Source organism: Capra hircus, chromosome 16, assembly GCF_001704415.2.
Source record: "Capra hircus breed San Clemente chromosome 16, ASM170441v1, whole genome shotgun sequence".
NCBI classification, from domain to species: domain Eukaryota; kingdom Metazoa; phylum Chordata; class Mammalia; order Artiodactyla; family Bovidae; genus Capra; species Capra hircus.
The window spans coordinates 4,188,628-4,208,749 of record NC_030823.1 but is presented as its reverse complement, the minus strand read 5'-3'; the positions used below and the strand labels follow the sequence as shown (position 1 = coordinate 4,208,749).

Sequence of the window (20,122 nt, the reverse complement as noted above, 5' to 3'; positions counted from 1 at the left end):
TTGCATTAACCATTGAGAAAGGCTTTCTTATCTCTCCTTGCTATTCTTTGGAACTCTGCATTCAGATGGGCATGTCTTTCCTTTTCTCCTTTGCTTTTTGCTTCTCTTCTTTTCTCAGCTATTTGTAAGACCTCCTCAGACAGCCATTTTGCCTTTTTGAGTTTCTTCTTCTTGGGGATGGTTTTGATCACTGTGACCTGTACAATGTTATGAACCTCTGTCCATAGTTCTTCAGGCATTCTGTCTGTCAGATCTAATTCCTTGAATCTATTTCTCACTTCCACTGTGTAATCATAAGGGATTTGATTTAGGTCAAACCTAAATGATCTAGTGATTTTCCCTACTTTCTTCAATTTAAGTCTGAATTTGGCAATAAGGAGTTCATGATCTGAGCCACAGTCAGCTCCCAGTCTTGTTTTCGCTGACTGTATAGTGCTTCTCAATCTTTGGCTGCAAAGAATATAATCAATATGATTTCGGTATTGATCATCTGGTGATGTCCATGTGTAGAGTCATCTCTTGTGTTGTTGAAAAAGGGTGTTTGCTATGACCAGTACATTCTCTTGGCAAAACTCTGTTAGCCTTTGCCCTGCTTCATTTTGTATTCCAAGGCCAAACTTGCCTGTTACTCCAGATATCTCTTGACCTCCTACTTTTGCGTTCCAATCCCCTATGATGAAAAGACATCTTTTTTGGGTGTTAGTTCTAGGAGGTCTTGTAGGTCTTCATAGAACTGTTCAAACGTATACTATCATGCCACCAGCAAATAGTGACAGTGTTGTTTCTTCCCTCCCAGTTTGGATTCCTTTTATTTCTTTTTCTTATCTGATTTCTGTGGCTAGGACTTCCAATAAAAATAGTGAGAATGGGCATCTTTTTTTTGTTCCTGAATTTAGAAGAAAATCTGTCAACTTTTCACCATTGAATATGCTGTTAGATGTTGAGCTATATTCCCTCTAGACCAACTTTGATGAGCATTTTTATCATTTACAGATGTTGACTTTTGTCAAATGCTTTATCTGCATTTATTGAGATGGTCATGTAATTTTGATTCTTCCTTTTGTTAATATCATGAATTACATTGATTGATTTGTGAATATTGTCCATTCTTGTAACTCTGGAATAAATCCCAGTTGATCAGGATGTACAATCCTGTCATATATTGTTGGATTTGGTTTTCTAATATTTTGATGATTATTTCAGCATCTATATTCATCAGAGAAATTGGCCTGTAATTTTCTTTTTCATACTGTCTTTGTCTGCTTTTGGTATCAGAAACCAGATTCTGGTGGTCTCATGGAATGAATTTAAGAGTGATCTATTTTCCTCAATTTTTTTTTAAATAGTTTGAGAAGGATAGGTATTAACTCTTCTTTAAGTGTTTGGTAGAATTCCCCCTGTGAAGCCTTTCAGTCCTAGACTTTTGTTTGCTGGGAGTTTTTTCGGTAACAAATTCAATTTTACTACTAGTAATCAGTCTGTTCAAATTGTCTTTCTTCTTGATTCAGTCTTGGCAGGCTATATGTTTCTAGACATTTGTCCATTTCTTCTAGGTTGTCCAGTTCATTGGTATATAACAATTCATATCATTCTCTTCCAACATTTCTGATTTTGAGTGTTCTCTCTTTTCTTCTTGATGAGTCTAGCTAGAGGTTTATCAATTGTATCTTTAAAAAATATAGCTTAATTTCACTGATCTTTTCAATTGTTTTGGGATCTCTATTTTATTTATCTCTTCTCTAATCTGTATTATTTCTTTTCTTCTGTTGACTCTGGGCTTTTTCTTCTTTTTCTAATTCCTTTAGATGGTAGGTTTTTTTGAGATTTTCTCTTGTTTCTTGAGAAAGGCCTGTATCACCATAAACCTCCCTTTTAGAACGCTTTTGCTGCATCTCATGGATTTTGGAAAGCTTTGCTTCCATTTTCATTTATCTTAAATGATTCTGATTCCTCTTTGATAAATTAATTGATCCACTGGTTTTTAAGTAGCAAGTTATTTAGTATCCATGTGTTTGTGCTTTTCTTATTTTTCTTTCTGTGATTGTGCCAAGCTCCAACTTGGAGTAAACAGGACTGAACCATTCACTTGGCTCAAGCTGGGGCACGTGCTGAAGTGGTCAGGGGAAACCCAGCAGACACTAGGACAGTCTTCATTCCATCCTATTAGCTGTGCCTTGAGGACAAGCCAGCATGCATGCACGCCTCAAGAGCAGAGTTCAGGGTTTCCTCCGCCCTCCTGTTAGTCCCATTATTCCTATGACCAGCCAAGGGGTCTCATCTCCCCTGGGTAGGACCCCAGGACTGGGGTGCCCAATCTGTGGCCCAAACCACTTACTCCCCAGGGTGGGTCTCTGCCTGCATAATCTCCCTTTCCCCCTGTCACAGGTTCAGACATGATCACTTTTCTTTCCTTCCTATCTGATTATGTGTGTGTGTTTCTTACAGCATTGAAGAAACCAACTTCCAGTTAGTTTTCAGAAAGAAGTGCTCCACATGTACATTTATTTTTGATGTGTTCACAAGGGGTGGGGAGTTCCCCATCCTCCTACTCTGCCATGTTGATTGATCTGCAATGCCAACCTTCTTGTGAAGAGATGTTAGTGACTTGAAGGAATCCAATGATTAAAAATTTTTAAAAAGCAAGAGCAGAAAATTCTAACACGTGGAGTAGAAAGTTAAAGTTTACGTTTCTGAGTACCTAGACACTAGCAGATCAGAGGGAAATGGTTACAGTCTAATCCATCTGTCTGGCTTATAACTGTCACCATAATATAAGTATGTATTCCATACTGCGAACAATGAAAAAAAATCACTAAATTATAGTTATAATATACTTAATACAAATTCTGTGAAAAGTATTCCAAGAAATAATAAGTCTGAGAAAGAAAATAAATTCTTAAATTGACAATTTCAACAAATGATTTTGTATAGAGCTATTAAGAGCTTGCTGGGAGATCCAAATATTATCCATTTATGCCCCCTAGCATTTTCCAGGGTTAAATATGGCAATAACCACAGTTCTTTGTAAATACTGCTAAACCTGATATTTCTTATTCATTAAACAATTTTTCAGTATAGGTATCTATAATAATAAATAAAGAACATAAAGAATGTTAGAAGCATTTTCAGAAAGAGAATGGAAATCAGTCAGCCCATTACCAGATATGTTTTAAATTACTGCAGTGTAAAATATCATCAGTTCAAATTTTTCATGGAGAGAAAGAGGACAATTACATCCTAGTGGGTTAAATCAAGAAATAATGTTCATTTTGTTAACAGATTACAATGAAGCAGCACCCAACATTCCAACATTCTATTCCAAAAGGTGGTGCTTGGGCTGAAACTTGAAGGAAGGCTGAGAGTAAACCAGGAGAATAGGGTCCAATATTGCCAATATTCCCAATAGGGAATGGGTCCAAGCAAAGGGTGCAGGCCAGTAGCATGAAAGGATGACAGTTTCAGAAAAATTAGATGTGACTGTAATAAAGAAAATGGACAAATATGTGGTGGGAAAAACATGTAGACCCAGTTTATGAAGGTCTTTTTATGCCACACAGGGACCTTGAATTTGATTCTGAATGCTATGAAAATACCCCCAAAGTATTTTAATCAGAAAAATGGCAATTCAAATGTGCCTTTATAAAATGAGAGACAGGAAACAAGGAACTTCTATAGTTTCTTCCACCTTTAGTGGTCTGTGATCCTACAAATAGTGAAGTCCTGATCAGAGTGGAGAAGAGTTGCAGGCAGTTATGAGAGTGATCTCACAGGAGATATGAGGGGACGGTTTGAAGTACTGAGTCCGGGTGAGGCAACTAGCTGGCATGGGGATAGAGCAGAGAGGCCAGGGCTAAGACAGGTTCCATTCCGAACATGTTAAGATTTGGCATTCCTTACAAAACTCACTGATGCTACTAGATGATCTCAGCCCCCAAACTTTTATTAGTCCTGGGAAGAAAAGGACTACTGAATCCTCTAAGTTCTCATGGTAGGTGGGCCAAGCGGGGAAAAAAGTTACTATGAGCAATTACTTAACAACTAAGTCATTTCAAAACTTCATCCAAATCTGCTTAATTATGCCTTTTGGCTCCCATCTAATTATTTCAGGCTTAACACTAATATCAGTTTGGTGAGAACTTGGTGATCTACTTGATCCCTTAATTCCACATGGAATTCCCTATCAATTCCTTGGCTCATAGCCAAATTATAGTCATCCTCATCTGAATCCTTTCCCAACCATTTTCTCTTGAAAGCAAGTTCTAGCTACTACTTGATGAATAAAACCTTCTCTCTCCCTGATAGAAGTACTTTCAGAGACCTAACATGGAGTACCGTGCCCTACACTATGAACATAGTGGGCACCCAGTGTTTCCTAGGGCTGGTGATAATACATGTCCAAAGTGACTTCATTTTTTTTTTCCCCCCCCTTTGGAGAGGAAAAGGAGAGGAAAGGCACTGCTAGTCACTGATGTGACTGTGATGTGAATGAGTAAGTATCATGAATGGTCAGATGGAGGTCCACTGTGTTTTACAGAGAGTCCAACTTTACAATGAGCCCAAAGAGGAAAGAGTGAGTTTCCTCTGCGAGGAAGCTGTACTGAAAAAGGAAATAAACTAGTTTCTGACAGTGGAGAAGATGACTGTACCGCAGCAGCATGCAAGGACGGAGAAGTAAGGAGACGGATGAGTCAGAGGAGCTGGACTGTAATTAGATTCCACAGTTAGGTCATCAAACAGGAATTCACATACAAAGAAACAACATATGCTCCTCTCAAGTGATGACCTACATCAACCACGGAGCCTTAGTCTCTCAGGTGCTTTTAACCTTGGAAATCCTCTTTCCCATAGTCCAGACCTCCTTCCCAATTCTCTTGGAAACTCAGAGACCTGATATTTCTCCTGCACCAAAGTAATAAAAGCAAATAAAAACAAAACAAGATTCCAAGGAAAACATTTAACGATATGGAGAATGAAAAACACCACATTCAGAATAGCAATTTGTTTCAGCTAGACTGTATGTCTGTTTTGAGGAGGCAGGAAGGAATGGAGGAGCAAAGTTTGTAAGCAACCTCTACTGTAATGTTAATGTTCTATTAGGTACAGTGCTGTTTGTTATGCCAAAGTATCTGAAATATTTCATAATTTTCAAAAAGAAATTTTTTTTAAAAAGGGAAGAGAGCAATAGTAAGATCATTTGTCTATGTCCCTACCTCTACCTGGGAAAAGATAGGGGCTCTTCCTAATTATTCTAATTTTACTATAAACTGAAAAACTGTTCACAAACAAGACTATGCCTCCTCTCATCTTTGAGGTTAATGCTCACAAGTCAATGCATTTTTTTTTAGCAAATATTCAAATCACACACCTATGAAGCTGGATCAGCTTCAGTGACTGAATCCTTGGGTGTAACTCTAGTTGCATTGAACTGATTTGGAGATGCCCTTCCTGTTTTGTTAGTATTATGACATCATACATATTTGAATGACACATCAGGAAGAGAGATCATCAGTCAGCTGACTAAATGCTCAGGCAGCTCTGTTATCCACATGCACTGATAGGTGCTGAGTTATTCCAGGCTCCCTCAAACGTCCTTTCTCCTCACTAGTCCTGCCCTGCTTTTTCTGTACTTTAGCCCCATGATCACTGCCCTTCTGCAATGATCACAACTGCAGAGATCGCACAGGGAAAAGATGAAAGTCGTGTGTCATTCTAAATGACAGAAACAGCTACAAGACAGAAATGAGTCAAGAAGGGTGAATCTAGTTATTAGAATTAGACCTGCACATTATCTGTGTACTTGACGTTTCCTACTTAGGATTTTTCTCCAAAATAGAGAATGATTGGCATCATATTAATACAAGGCAAACTTGACATCATACTGCCTGAGTTGAAATCCGTGCTCTGCCACGTCCGAGCCACATGATCTTGAGCAAGTCATTTCTCCTCTTTGTAAAAATTTGTATATTAATAGCGACTACTTTTCAAATAAAGAATAAATGAAATTATATATGAAAGTGATTAGCACAGCACAATTCCCAGTGCCTAGCAAGAGCTTTAACAAAATGTTGGCAATTACTATGTGCATTGATTTTAATTTTTCTTCCTGCCCTTTGGTATCGAGGATAAAATATATCCAGGAAAATCCATTTTCCAAGCAAAAGGTATATCTGGTGAAAGTGATTGCCATTCCTAGAGGAAGATTCCTTCCTGAAAGCTTTGGATTTTTTCACCTACTATCTTCGGCCTACTTTCTTCCGGATCTTTTAACTACAGGTGCCAGAAATCTGCCATTGGAAGGAGATAGGAGTTGCAGAGCTGATTGGTAGCTTCTTCATTTTTATTTCTTCATATTCATTGCTACCTTCCACACACAGCTAAAAGACCAGAGACCCAAACGACGGCGTACATGTTCTCTCCTTCAAGGCTGTCGGGTCCGTTTTTTCATCAGAATAGGGATCTCTTGAGGAGAGAATACAGTTTTATTTCCCCCAGAAGGTCTTTGTCACGGTGTCTCAGCGCCAGTGTCCCTGTCCTTAGACGCCTTCATCCGTGGTCCTGAGTGGAGCTGCTAGGATTATGAGCTGCTGGGAAAACACTTAAGGACGACAGTGACTCTGAAAGACTAGAAAAGCGACTAGCAAAACTGGTCACAAAGGATTTTTTACCTTGAAGAATTCAGGGGAATACTTTGAGAGGAAGAAGGCAGTTAGAGATAGAAACTCAAGATTCAAACAGGCGCACGGAAAAGCACACTGCCCCGTGGACTGCGTGTCTCTGTATCAAGATTTTTAAAAGGGATAACAGGCCAACGCTTGTCCAAGCCGCAGCCCAAACTAGCGGCTCCTCCTCCCGGCCCTCGGCTGTGGGTAAAGGCTCTCTATTGGCTCTCAGCGAGGGAAGGAGGGCCAGAGGCGATTGGCCAAGTGAGCCGACCCCGCCCGCGCCCTCCCCGGGGAAACAGCTGGAAGCCGACGAGGGGAGGGAGGCCTGGGATTGGCTGGGCGCCGGGCAGGGTGGGGTGAGGCCGCGCGGGTGAAGCCTTTACCTGTCCAGGTGAGTCAGGAAGAGGTCACAAGAAGAGAGCAGTAGGCGACTGGGCACGCTGTCTCTGTCTCCGTCTCTGCCCTTTGTAATACAAGGGTATTTTCTTTTCCTCTCTTCAGTCACCCGCCCATTGAAGGTGAGTTAATTACTAACCAACTATTGCTTACTCTGCAGCAAGAGTCGGGGTCTTCGTGGGAAGTCAGAACTGCAGAGTTGAGCCCTTTATAACGCAGCTGGGGGACTTTCCTCTCTCTTCCTCAACTCTCTGAGTCCAGTAGTGCACCAGAGTAGGTTGATAGCTGGAGACGGGAGTGCTTTTCTGGAGACCGGGGCTGAGACGCATTTGGGGTTTTTTTTGTTTTTTTTTTTTGTTTTGTATTAATCTGCCTGTTTAGGTTGGATAAAGCATAGTGTGCAGACAAGAAAAGAATACAGGTTTGCTTTAGAAATCTCCATCTCTGCGCAGTTGAAATTGAGTTGTGATTTTGGAAGAGAATAGTTGGAGTAAACGGAGTAGAAATGGAAAATCGCCCAGGGGAGGAAAAGTGCTTTGGTTTTCCATTGCATTTCTAACAAGAAATTTTCCCACAGCTTTATCAACTCAATGTCTATCTTTATTTAAATAAAAGGTGCAGTGTGTGTGTGTGTGTGTGATAATGAGCTCCTTGTGGAAGGGTGTGGAAGGTGTGAGCCATGCTAGGTTGTTTGTAAGGCGATGTGAGGTTTGGTTACATTGAAAAAACTCCAAGTCAGGTTACCAGCTCATCTTTGGAAACCCACGGATAATCTGGTTGCAAAGTCAAGCCTATTTGAGTTCAACCTCATTAAATTTCTTACTTTGCCTGTTAATAGACACAAGGACTGGCAAACTGGAAGCTACTCAACTGTGCCAGGGCCCCACCCACATTAATACTTCACCATAGCATGTCAAGTCTAGTAGGAATTCCGGGAGGGGTTCAGGCCAAAGCAGTGTGGCGGGGTCCAGAGAGGAGAGCCAGACCAGTGTCGCGGTTTTGCTTTGCGTTCCTTCAGGTGTCCTGATTGGCAGTATGTGTGGCAGATCTCCCCACACAGGGACACTGGGTGTAGAAGCCAAGTCAGAGTAACAAGTCAGCTCTCCGTCATCTAGCTTGTGGGGGTTAACACTCTCTTCCTTAACTTCATGCCTTTTCCTCCTGCTTCCAGAAAAAGGGAAGTGGGAAGCTCTAGTGTCAGGATCCCAGAGCCTGGTACACAAGCCCTGAATGAATATATTGGGTTTCTTCCTGGCACCTGAACCCTTAGGCTCTAGCTCAGCCCACAGCCCAGAACCAGCCCGCCAAGCTCACTGACTAAAGGCTGCCATAGATGGTGACCTTGTCAGCAATAAAGATGAGCTGCAGTGTCAAGCAAAGCTCTTCTGCACAGGGGATGTTTCCACCCCACTCTCTCTCAAATCCACTGGTGAAATAGGCAATTGTAAAATTGCCTAAACTTACATGGAAACCTGCCCATGTGCTTGTGGAGAGGGATACACATACAGCGCACCTTTTAGTCTTCTTGGCCTCCTTAGGATGTTCTCCAGCCCAAGGTCAGCAGGAGACCTGGAGACCTGGAGATAGGAAATCTCTTTGACCACTGGGGAGAGAGATGAGTTCTTAGAGGATTTGGGGGTGGTTTCATGGGAGGAAGGTGGCAAGGGGGCCTTCAGATTGTTCAGGAGGTACAGAGAAACCAAATAGGAGTGAGGCTGAAACCCTCTTCCCACCCCACCCCGTCCAGATGCCAGAATGCCACATGCCTTTTTTTTTACTCTCCTCCAAGGCTTGGCTGGCTTCAGGGAGTAGTTAATATTTAATATGCCTTTGCATGGGTGACCCTGATACAGGCTGTGTACATCTCTTAATCCATTCCTTTCTCCCCTCAAGCTGCCCAAAGAGGTCAAGTGTTCAAAGATACCAAACTCTCACCTTGAGTGTTGCACCTGTTGCTCCACTTATCAAGTAGAAATACCTCAGATTTCAATGGCTGACCTGAAACAGCCCCCAAGTTTCAAGGTTGTAAAGTTGGTGAAAGGAAATGCAGCATCCAGGTCAGGTCAGCCTGGTGAGGGAAGGAGAGGGAGTAGGAAGAAGAGAAGGCGTCTTCACAGTTCAGACTTTGGGGATCAGAACACTAGGTGTGGAGAGGGGGTGCAAGCACACTGGGGCTCATTCAGCTTTGGTTTCAGGTTCAAGTTAATCTCTGTGGTGATTCTGTTGTGCTTACTTGAGCATCAGCGGCATTTAATGTCATTTCTTTACTCTGGAAATATCTGTTGTTGGGACAAAAAGCTGGCCTGGATGCATAAAGCTGAATCAAAAGAGGATGTTCCTGGGGTTTTCAGTGTTTAATCAAGGGTGGCCAATGGTCCTTCTTTAGGTACATGGCCCTCTTGCGTGCGGAAAGCCTTTGTGATACCCTCTAGAAGGGCTGGGAGCCGCAGGCTGTCCCATACATGCAGTTATATAGATTGTTTCATACTTCCCATAGGAAGGGGTTAGAAAGAACCCCAGCTTTCTTAGCTGTCAAATGGAGAAAATGTCACATCCTGCCTAAGCTAGCAGTTTTTTTAAAAAACTCAATTAGCATATCTGAAAGCACTTTATCAACTATACCCTGCTGTGTTTTTTGAAGCAATGCTGTTCATATTGTTTCTATCTCTTCGAGCTGCTTCAAGCCATCCTTGGTTCCAAAGTGAGAGTGTGATAGGCCACCCTGGAAGGAAGGAGATGTTAGCAAACCCCTGTAAAGTCCGATGCATGGTTGGAAGAACAAGGCAGTCATTTTTCTCTGAAAGGAAAAGGCAGCATCTGCTCATCTGTTCACAGAGAACATTCCATTAATTACAGTGAGTCACTTTTAACAGTTACTGCCCCAGTGTTACCGATAGGAAAGTTAGAGCCAATAAAACAGACCCTTGGATCTACACTGACTTCTTGGAAACATTATCTTTGTCTTAATAAAGTTTTGCATGCCCTGGGCCTCCTGAGGGCTAATAAATGTTACTGTAACTGAAAGTGTTTCCCAAAATTCCATTAAGCCATATATTTTCTGGGAAATAAAATATTTGAAGAAGAGCTTGCAGTAATAGTGTAGAAGCCAAAAAAGAGACCTTCCGACAGTGCAACTCAGTAGACTCCAGAATGAACGACAAGTTTCTTTATCTAGCATTTTTTGAGTGCCTTCTGTGTGCCTTGGCTAATGGATGAGAGATGAGAGATGGATTCTCTTTGTTGGTCTCAACCCTACAGAATGTTAGAAATGAGTTAGTACTTTTGGAAGTCAGTGACCTAGTCAGTCATTAATGGAGAGGCTAGCTGAGGTGACTGAACGTCATCTCACGTGACTTCTCACATTTGTTTCATTGGGGTTTTGGATAATGGGAAACTCGTGAAGGAGCTCGTGAAGGAAACCCAGGAGTTATCTTCACCCATGTTGGTTCATCACTGCACTTCATCTCTGTCCCCTGTGGTCCCCTCTGTCTCTCCTAAGAGGCTCTGGCCCCTCATGAACTACACATATCTTGCTCATAAGGGATCGTCCCTCTTCCTCCTCCATTGTTCTGCCCCTCCCTGCCTGTGGCACTTGAAGGCCTCCTCCCCAGCAGGAGAGGAGCTCTGGGAGGCCCTGCACTTGTCAGCTCGAGGTGGTTGGCAGGCTGACTCCCCCAGCACAGCCCAAACCTGACTTTGGCATTGGAAGCAATTGTTGGTACAGGCTGAAAAGACAACCTGCCCTAGAATCTGAACCCCAAATCTCAAGATGTCAAATCAAATTCAGTTTTCCAGGACTTTTTTCCTCGTACTGGGAGCATAGGAAAGATGGTAGAAAATAAGACACAGCATTGTGAGGAAAACATGGATTCAGAATCCAACAAACTATATTCTAATTCTAAACTCTTCCCCCATGTCCGTTCTTGATCTTGGAACTGTCTTTTAATCTTAATTCTTCTAGAATTTCATTTTAACATGGGAGAGTCACCTTTGGCCTTTCCAACTATGGTGGAGTTTTCCCCACAAACGAGCATATGAAAACCCCCGGGACTTCCTGAAGATAGATGGCACTAACCTTCCTTTGCTATTTCTGCTGGCACAATGAAATTGAAGCCGTTCTTTCCCTGTGAGTTGGAGTTGGAAGGAAGCTACCTAGGAGTTTGCTCTTGTTCATTTGAGACAGGTTAGGGAATCTCATTGGGAATAAGTGCAGCCTCGGGGGGTGATGCGTGAGAGAGGAACTAGGTCTGTGTCAACCCCTGGGGTGCTGTGCACACACCTCCCAGACTTGGACAATGATGGTGGCTATGCTGGGAGTCATCACGATGGTGTTGATGACATGGCTATGGTAGCAGCTGACAATTACAGGGCTGCACACTGCACGGAGTGTTTTAAATGGAGTATCTCATTATAAATTCATGACAACCCTTTGAGGTAGGTACTATTATGCCCTGTTCCTTAAAAAAAAAAAAAAAAAAAAAACTTTTGTTTCCCTTGCTTCAGTCTACTTTGATCCAAGTTGGATCTTGTCTTTTTCGTATTACAAAAACAGTAGTAGTTACTCATTTATTCCTTAAGCACTTGCTAATTTACTACCAACTAAACTATGCTAACTGTTCTCATTTAATCTTTTATTAACCCTATTTAATGAGGAAAAACAGACTCAGAGTAATTTGCCTCAAATCACATCACTGTAAATGTTGAAACTGGAATTGGAACCCAGATCCAGCTACTCTCTAGAACCCAAGGTTTAACCCCTGTAATACCAATGCTAGTAATGAAAATCTAGGTTAAGTTCCCTGGTTCAGAGAAAAAAAGTGACTGAGAGAAATGATGGAGTCTCCCTTCTGCTGAACTGCTTCTCCACCACCTAAGTCCGTCCTCCTGCATGTGTGTGTCCAGCTTGTGTGTCCCTGGTGCAGGCTGGGGGTCAGGGTCTGGGCATGGCTGAGCATGGCCCCTTCCAGCTCTCTGCTTGCTTGGCGTCCCGGGCGCCACGCTGCTTCAGGGCCCGGGCAGAGCCTCGCTGGAGCCTGGCTCAGCTCACACATGGCTTTGATTCTTCTCTTTTCAGGCCCAGCCTGGGACATTCTTCACTTCCCTTCACTTCCCCTCTGGGAGCCCCTTTCACCACCCCTGCATCTTGCTTCAGGCGATGCCCGAGAGGGAGCTGTGGCCAGCAGGGCCTGGCCTGGAACCCACGACCCGCGTCGGCAGCTGCGACAGTATGATGAGCACCACCTCCACCCGCTCTGGATCTGTACGTACTCTCTGTCTGCAGCCTGGCCTGCTCTCTGCACCCTGCCCTGCCCTGCCCTGCCCTGCCCTGCCCTGCCCACCACCGTCCTTGCTTACTGCTCCTTGTCTTTCATCTTCCTCGTCAGGGAGTGTGAAGCACGCCAGGCAGTATTTTGCCTCTGAGTCACCCCCGCTTCTATAGAGAATAGGGTGGGACAACCCCAGAGAATAATAAGACAAATGAGACTTTTTCCCAGTTCTCATTAGGTTGGGAGGTATAACTGAGATGAGAGAATGGGTCAGTGATCTCAGGCCACAGTGGAAACAGAATGTAGATCCCTGTGGATTCCTCAAGTCCTCTGCAATGAGCAGCCTCACTTCAGTCTTCCACAAAGATCAAAGAGCACAGAGCAGTTAAGAGCCTGGGTTCTGGAGCCAAGCAGGTCTGTGTTCTCTACTTAGAAGCTCCATGATCTTGGGCAAATTCCTTTATTTCTCCAAGTTTCAGTTTTAGGATGAGGATAATGTTAATACCAAATTCATAGGGTTCTTGAGAGGAATAAATGAAACACATCTGAAGCATTTAGTACCTGCCTCTATCTAGAAAAGAAATAGCCTGTCTGTCAGTAGAGATTGAGAATCTTCCAAAATCATTGTGTTTATTTGTGACATGTAATAAATTATAGTTTTTCTGGGCATGGATTTAAATCTCAATTACTATAAGATTGGTGTCAAAAAATAAGTCTGCCCTATGTCCAAATGTAAGCATTCTTTTGTTATGGGTACTCATCATATACATGATAACCCTTGATAATGTATACTTTATTGCTCTATATCCTGTATGTAGAGATATTTCAAAGTTAAAAGATCATAATGACCTCTACTGAACATTGAAGATGTTTAATATAGTTGGTGAGTTTTGATATGCAAAAATGGAGTAGAAAAAGCAGCACCTAATGTACAAAAGCTGAAAGTGCAGACAATCTGTATAGAATTTCTTTTTGACCTTAGATGATGGGGCAACAGAGATAGCTTTCTGTCTGTTAGGCAGAGACCAACATGAATAGTTACATACCACTGGACACAGAATGTGGCAGGAGTTAAAGGCTGCCAAAATGAATCATCCACAAAGGAGAAAATCAGAGATGGAGTCTTGGCAAGACTATTTTAGGAAGAAGAGGGCAGTAAAGAAGATTTTGTTCACAGAACCTCCAGAGCCGTCATCCAGGCTTCCAAGGGCTATATCTCGGACTTCCCTTGACATGTAGGTCTCCCTCAATCAACTGACAGATGACTCCTTATGGAGCCTGAGGGACTGGAAAGGTCATTCCAACAACCATTTCCCCTCCACCTGAGATATCTTCAGGGTTTTCTCGAAATCTTTCCTGGCCATCTGAATGAGTCTGAAGAATATATATCTCTGCAGGGACTGAAACATTAGGAAGACGGGTAGAGACGCTAGGAAGGGACTCAGGCCAAATCTCCTGTATTCCCGTTTTTGTCCTCCCTTCAACCTTCAGCGTTGGAGAACAACTATCCCATGGATCTTCCTGGCCTCGCAGAACACGGCAGTAAGCATCTGAAATGGCCATAACCTGTTCTCCCAAACATGCCTGCGTGCTTTTTCATAATAAAAACATGTATCTCAATTTCTGCACAATATTTAATGCTAAGTTGCTCTCCCCTCTCCCCATACCAGTCTGTCCACCTTCCTCCCTTAAGTTAATATTTGCTGAAGAAATGCACACTTTGTTTTAACGTTAGCCAGAGCCAAATGCCGTCAGGAGAGTACATACACAAGGGGAAAAAAAATTCTGCATGGAATGCATTTCAAAGTCAAGTATAAATTATTTAGTGAATTTGTCTGTGACTCGTCGTGCCACTGTTCCTATTGGCCTGTCAGCGAGTAGTTGACTCTCTTTCCTGTTTGTTCTCATGCTGTCCTTGACATGCCAGATCAAGGATGCAGAAGTGCTTTGAAAAGTTCAAAGTAATGCCATTTTAGGTATTGCTTCAGGTTTAAGATCAAATCATTATGGTACACACAAAGTTGAAGTACTTGACATAGGTCACACAGAGGAAGTAAAATTAGAACCCGGGACCTTCTAATCTGTGCCTGGAAGCATTCCACCCAAGACTTAGCAAATGAAAAGCCCTTTGCAGTCTGCCTGCCCAGCTGTCGGAGCTGGATGCCAAGGGGACCACAGTCCGACAGGCTCTGCCCGCCCGGTGCTTGCGGCTCCAGGAAGCAGCTCCAGCAGGTCTGCAGAGTGGAGTGGTGGGCAGGTGTCTGGCTGTTCGGCATTCCTTCCCCGAGGCAGGGCGGCTCTCGGGCCCCACCAGTTTCTGGAGAGCTGCCTGTCACAGCCCCCCGCCCTCTCCTCACTCCAGAGTGACAGCAGCTACGATTTCCTGTCCGCTGAAGAGAAGGAGTGTCTGCTCTTCCTGGAGGAAACCATTGGCTCCCTGGACACTGAGGCTGACAGCGGGCTGTCCACTGACGAGTCTGAGCAAGCCACAACTCCCCGAGGTCCCCGAGCACTGCCCACGACGCAGCCTGCCCCCCAGGGTAAGACAGACTGTCTAAAAAACCAAAAAAATACTACATCTTCCTGGCCGCTTTCCCTCTTGTCTGCCCTCTGCTCTGAGTCATGGGCAGAAGAAGGAACAAGCACTCTCCTCTCTACTTGGGGCTAGAATAAAGCCTTGTCCTTGGAGGGAAGGAGGGATTGTCTAAGACAGCTTCTTGTGTCTTTGTACGAAGCATCAAAGTCTGGGAGGGAAGGGGATTTGACCGGCTCCCACTCTCTTATGGAGACATTCTAAAGCCATATGACCACCGAGGTGGGAGAGAGAAGCAGTGAGGGGTGGGTGGGTGGCTCTGGAAAACCTGAGTCAGTCTAGGGAGCTAATCTGGGTGACCCAGAGGATGAGGCTGCAGGAGATAAGCAGAGGGAGGGGCTCCCTTAATTTCAGTGGGTGGCACCTTGAGGGCCTTGTGAGAGAGTGTGGAATGATGTTGTGGCTCAGTAGATGGAGACAAAGATGGCATGTAAGTGTGGCCACAGATCCCAGGAAGACAGTCCCATTGGTATTAGGACTGCCATCACCTCATACACTTGGGAAATATTTATTGACAATGTGTTAGACCCACTGTCTGTGGTGATACAGCAGGCTGATTTCCTGGCCCAGTGGGCCTGGTGCTTATGCTTACTCACTGGAAGGGAAGAGCCCGTATCACCCTGTGGCGCAGGGACAGCTGTGGCCATTACAGAGTCATCCAGGTGTTTACAGGAAGTGGAGGTGGAAGAAGGCAGATGCCTGGTGGGGCGAGAGCAAATCACCTGTTGATGCTGTTCAAGCTCAGTGCTTCCACTGGACTCAGATACCTGGGAGCCCCAGGACAGCAGGAGGGACTGTCCTGAATCCCAACCATCCTGTATCTGTAGAGGTTAGGAAGAGCCTGAGTCAGGGACACAGAGCTGTCTGGGCTGCCCTTTGCCCAGCCACCAGGAAATGCTAATCCCTGGTTGAAGGAAATCTGCTAGGATTGATCTGTTGTCTAAATGATATCCAGACAAAAGCGTTGTCCTTCAAGAACAAAGAAACAACAAGCAGACAAAACCCGTCCATTGCGACTTGGAGATGAGAGTGTGGGAAGTGTTTCCTTTCCCCTTGACAGCAGGGTTCTCACTGCCTACTCTTCTTCACCTGTTCCCCTGACTCTTACAGGACATCCCAAGGAGACAACTGGCCAAGGACCAGAGCCAAAAAGAGTGACTCCGTTCAGCTCAGCTCATCCACCCGGGCCGCAAAGCCTGGGCCTCAGGTCTGGCTCCTATAGCCTCCCCAGAAATATCCACATCGGCAGAAACCAGAACCTCAGAAAAAGCACCACCCCGACTAACAGCCATAATCCAGGGGGATCCGAGGGACCTGTCTCGGCACCTGAGACAGAGCGGGTCAGCCAGAGCCGTGAGCCCAGCCAGGCACTGGCCGCGCCCCCAGACGCTGCCCTTGAGCTGGACGGAGCGCTCATCCCCCCACCGGAGGCTTTCCAGGACATCCAGCCCGAGCAGCGTGGGCAAGGCAGCCTGCCCAGAGGACCAGGGGAGCTGAGCCCCAGGCCCCAGGTCCACCCATCACTTAGCTCCCAGAGAAACAGGAAGCCCTCTCCAGAGGCCATGTCCCAGAAAGCCAGTGAGAAAGGTTCAACCGGGGAACCTGCGCCACCTCGGCCTCTTCCCCTGGTGTCCTCTCAGGATGCAGGCACTGGAGATGCGGCCGTCCTGTCAGGGGGCCATCCGAGTGCCCGGCCGGCCCCCCTCACGGCCCCTAAGCCCCGGAAACTGCCACCAAACATTGTCCTGAAGAGCAGCCGAGGCAGTCTCCACAGCGACCCCCGGAACCGGCTGTCCTGCCGCTCGGAGGCTGCACCCGGGGACCCCAGCCCCGCCTCGTCCTCGCTGCAGGAGCAGAGGAAGGCACGCAGGGAAGCGCTGGAGAAGCTGGGGCTGCCGCAGGACCAGGAGGAGCCCAGCCTCCGCTTAAGCAGGCCCTCCATCAGGCTCAAGGAGACTGGCACTCAGGCCGAGTCCCCGGCCCCCGCTCAGGTCCCCGGAAGGGCCCCGGCCCCTGCACCCAAGCAGGGCCCTCCTCCCGGGAAAGCACCAGCTCTGGCCCAACCGCCTTCTCCAGGCAAGGTTCTGGTTCCCACCCAGGAACCCACTCCAGGGACAGCTCCAGCTGCCAAATCCATGCCAATTCCTGTCCCAGAGGGCCCGCGGGCACACAGTCCCCTGACTCAGCAAAAGCCAGACTCCGGGCTGACCCTCCAGGAGAGTGGCGTCCCTGGCCTCAGACAGATGAGCTTCAAGTCCAACACCCTGGAGCGGTCAGGCATTGGGCTGAGCAGCTACCTCTCAGCCGAGAAGGCTCCCAGCCCCCAAACCAGCACCTCTCTGGAAAAAGGCTCCTGCCTGGACCGGATCTCGCCCAGCATCTTGCGTAATTCCCGGCCACGCCCGGCCTCCCTGGGCACTGGGAAGGACTTTGAGGGTATCCAGGTGGGCAAGCTGGCTGACCTGGAGCAGGAGGGGGCCCCCAAGCGCCTGTCTCACCAGGGGCAGAGCCGAGGCAAGCTGCCCCGGCCCCCCTGGGTCAGTGTCAGGATCTCCCCAAAGGGAGCGTCAGATGAACACAGAAGGGAGGCGCTGAAGAAGCTGGGCCTGCTGAAGGAGTAGGCCGCTGGCCACCAGCCCCACCCGCACAGCCCCTCCCCGCACCCCACTGCTCAGGCTGGGACCCAGAGCGTGACTCAGGAGCTGCACGGGGTCAGCTCCTCTCCAGTGGTCTCCTCTCGCTGGGGGAGAGACTGGACCACACATTTATATTCAGAGCAGCTGTGCCAATGAAAGTGAAGCCGCTCAGTCGTGTCCGACTCTTTGCAACCCCGTGGACTGCACCCCGGAGGAGACTACAGGCTCCTCCATCCATGGGATTCTCCAGGCAAGAGTACTGGAGTGGGTTACCATTGCCTTCTCCAGGGGATCTTCCTGACCCAGGGATTGAACCTGGGTCTCCTGCATTGCAGTGCCTGTGCAAATGGCTGTGTGTGTGTGTGTGTGTGTGTGTGTGTGTGTATTATAGGCTGTATATATCACTGATGCTATTTATATGACACAAGAAGTCATTGCTCAGAATTCTGCTCTGGTTGAAAATTTTCTTATGTCGGGTAGAGTTCAGCCTAGAACTGAGTGGAGAGGCATGGCTGAGCCTGAGAAAAATAGTCAAATGAGACAGTAGATGTACCTGTGACATTAGGCAAATGCAGGGTCACGTGAAATGTGGTGCCCCCAGAATGCCTGCAGTGGATGGAGACTGGCTCAGCCCTTGCTGGAGTCCCCTCTCGCTTCAGGCCTTCTGGACAGGGGCCCACAGCCAAGGAGTCTGTTTGTGGCCCTCTCACACTGTCCTTAGTCCCAAGGATCAGACACATCCTGACACTCTTGTTGGTCTGTGGAGGCGGGATGAATGTCTACACATCACACTTCCCCTGGGAAGGGTCTTGTCCTTGGGCTTGTTAAACTCAGTAATAAACTACGACAGGCCCTGACTCCGAGATCCCTGTTTTTCCTGCTCTGGATCTCCCATCTGCACAGGACTGAAGCCAGGGCTGGGTCAACAGTGAGTTAGGAACTCAAGCCTAGAGACATTGTAAATACTGAGAAACTCTTGAAAGCCTTTGTCTACATGATTGCAAGTTATTTTTTGATTTCCTCAATTCCTATGGAAAATCAGCACATTACATTCTCTGCTAATTATTTATTTATAGACTGTCAGAGCTGGGAGGGGCCATAGAGACACTCTAATCCAGTCCTTTTAGGGAAGGGAAGTGACTCATCATGGTCACTGTGCCATTAGTGACAGAGCTGAGATCAGAGCTGGGGCTCCCATTTCCACCCACACTGCAGACCCCTCCCCTCCCCTTGTCCATCCACACAGCACCCTCAGGACCGGCAGTCACCAGCAGAAGTCTAACCTGAAAGGTCTTTAAGCTCTAAAGTGTATTCTGAAACAGCAGAGATTAAATGTTCAGGATCATATTTAGTATTGTGGCTTCTTATTTAATTTGGGAAAGTAGCCGTCTAATAACTCATATGAATCCCAAATTCCCTGACCAAGTCGTGCAACTTGCAAATACGCCAGAGGGTACTGTGGGTAGGCGGTGTGGGCTTACGAATACAAGCTTGAAGATCGGACGTAGCTGGACATAGCCCCTGCTTCCCCTTAGGAAATAAATACTGTTCAGAGACATGACCTGGTTGGAGTCCATGATGCCCAAATATGGGGGGTGGATAAAGGGAAGCAGGTTGAAAATGTACCCTGTAGGTCTGCTGAGCATTTCTGGACCATGTCCTTAAGGACCCAACACATCAAGGCTCAGTGTTTCTGAAAATGATGAGAGAGTTAAGGTAAGGACAACAAATGACTGCGCCCTGCTCTGGCATGTCGGGTGTGGGTGCATGTGAGGTGTGGCTGTGACAGTTTCTGTGTACACTCCACACACACAGACACACACCCAAAAGCCTACTACCTTGCTCCTGGCCCTGGGTGAGAACCAGGCCTGTCACAGCCAACGGGGTCTCCCATGACGAGCTCAGTCACGTATTATCTCAGAACCTCCCCACCCCAGCCTCCAAGAGAGAAGGCCTTTCCTGCATGGTCCACCACAATGCATTGGGTTGAACTGCTTCTTAAGATGCAACCTGATGAAAGCTCACTTTATTTTTTATTAATTTCTGTGATAAACAGGGAAGCTTGGGACTAGCTCTAAAGTATGACTTGGTAGGAACCTGGGGCCCTGGCACCAACACAAGGTTGACTAACATCGGTTGGTCAGGGGCACCTCCTGTTAAATCCCACTACGGGGAGGGCAGCTTCACTCCCAGACACAGCAGAGTCACACAGCCTACTCTCCTGTTCTGTATTCTCATCCTGCCCAGTTCCCCAAATCTCCCAGTTTGAGACTCTCCTACTCCCCTCCCTGTGGAGAACCATGCTTTCCCATGTCCTTGGCCTTCGGAGAGAATGTTTTGCTCTAAGGATGGTCTTTGGGATTCAAGGATTGCATAATGATTGGATGATAAATAATATCCAATAAATAATTGGATAATAAATCCAAAGCCAGTTGTTCTCATTTTGAAGAAAGTTGAGGGGACTCAGAGAGGACATCCACCATCCTGAATTGTATCCATCTTCTTATTCCAAATAGGATTGCTCTTCATTCAGCTTGAACTGATTGAGGAAGAGCTGGAAGTGGGGTC

General features: G+C 46.1%; 1 protein-coding gene across 3 annotated transcripts; it reads left to right on the top strand.

The window, feature by feature from the left end:
* Positions 7,005–19,112, top strand: C16H1orf116 (chromosome 16 C1orf116 homolog). Of its 3 annotated transcripts, none has more exons than XM_018060105.1 (4): positions 7,005–7,180; positions 12,133–12,318; positions 14,688–14,865; positions 16,029–19,112. In XM_018060105.1, the coding sequence occupies exons 2-4, from the start codon at positions 12,214–12,216 to the stop codon at positions 17,537–17,539; spliced, it is 1,794 nt and encodes a 597-aa protein (XP_017915594.1). In that variant the 5' UTR covers positions 7,005–7,180; positions 12,133–12,213; the 3' UTR covers positions 17,540–19,112. The 3 variants fall into 3 exon arrangements, with proteins under 3 accessions (XP_017915594.1, XP_017915597.1, XP_017915595.1); XM_018060106.1 differs by lacking the exon at positions 7,005–7,180 and adding an exon at positions 9,560–9,913; XM_018060108.1 differs by lacking the exon at positions 12,133–12,318 and having other exon boundaries at positions 7,064–7,180.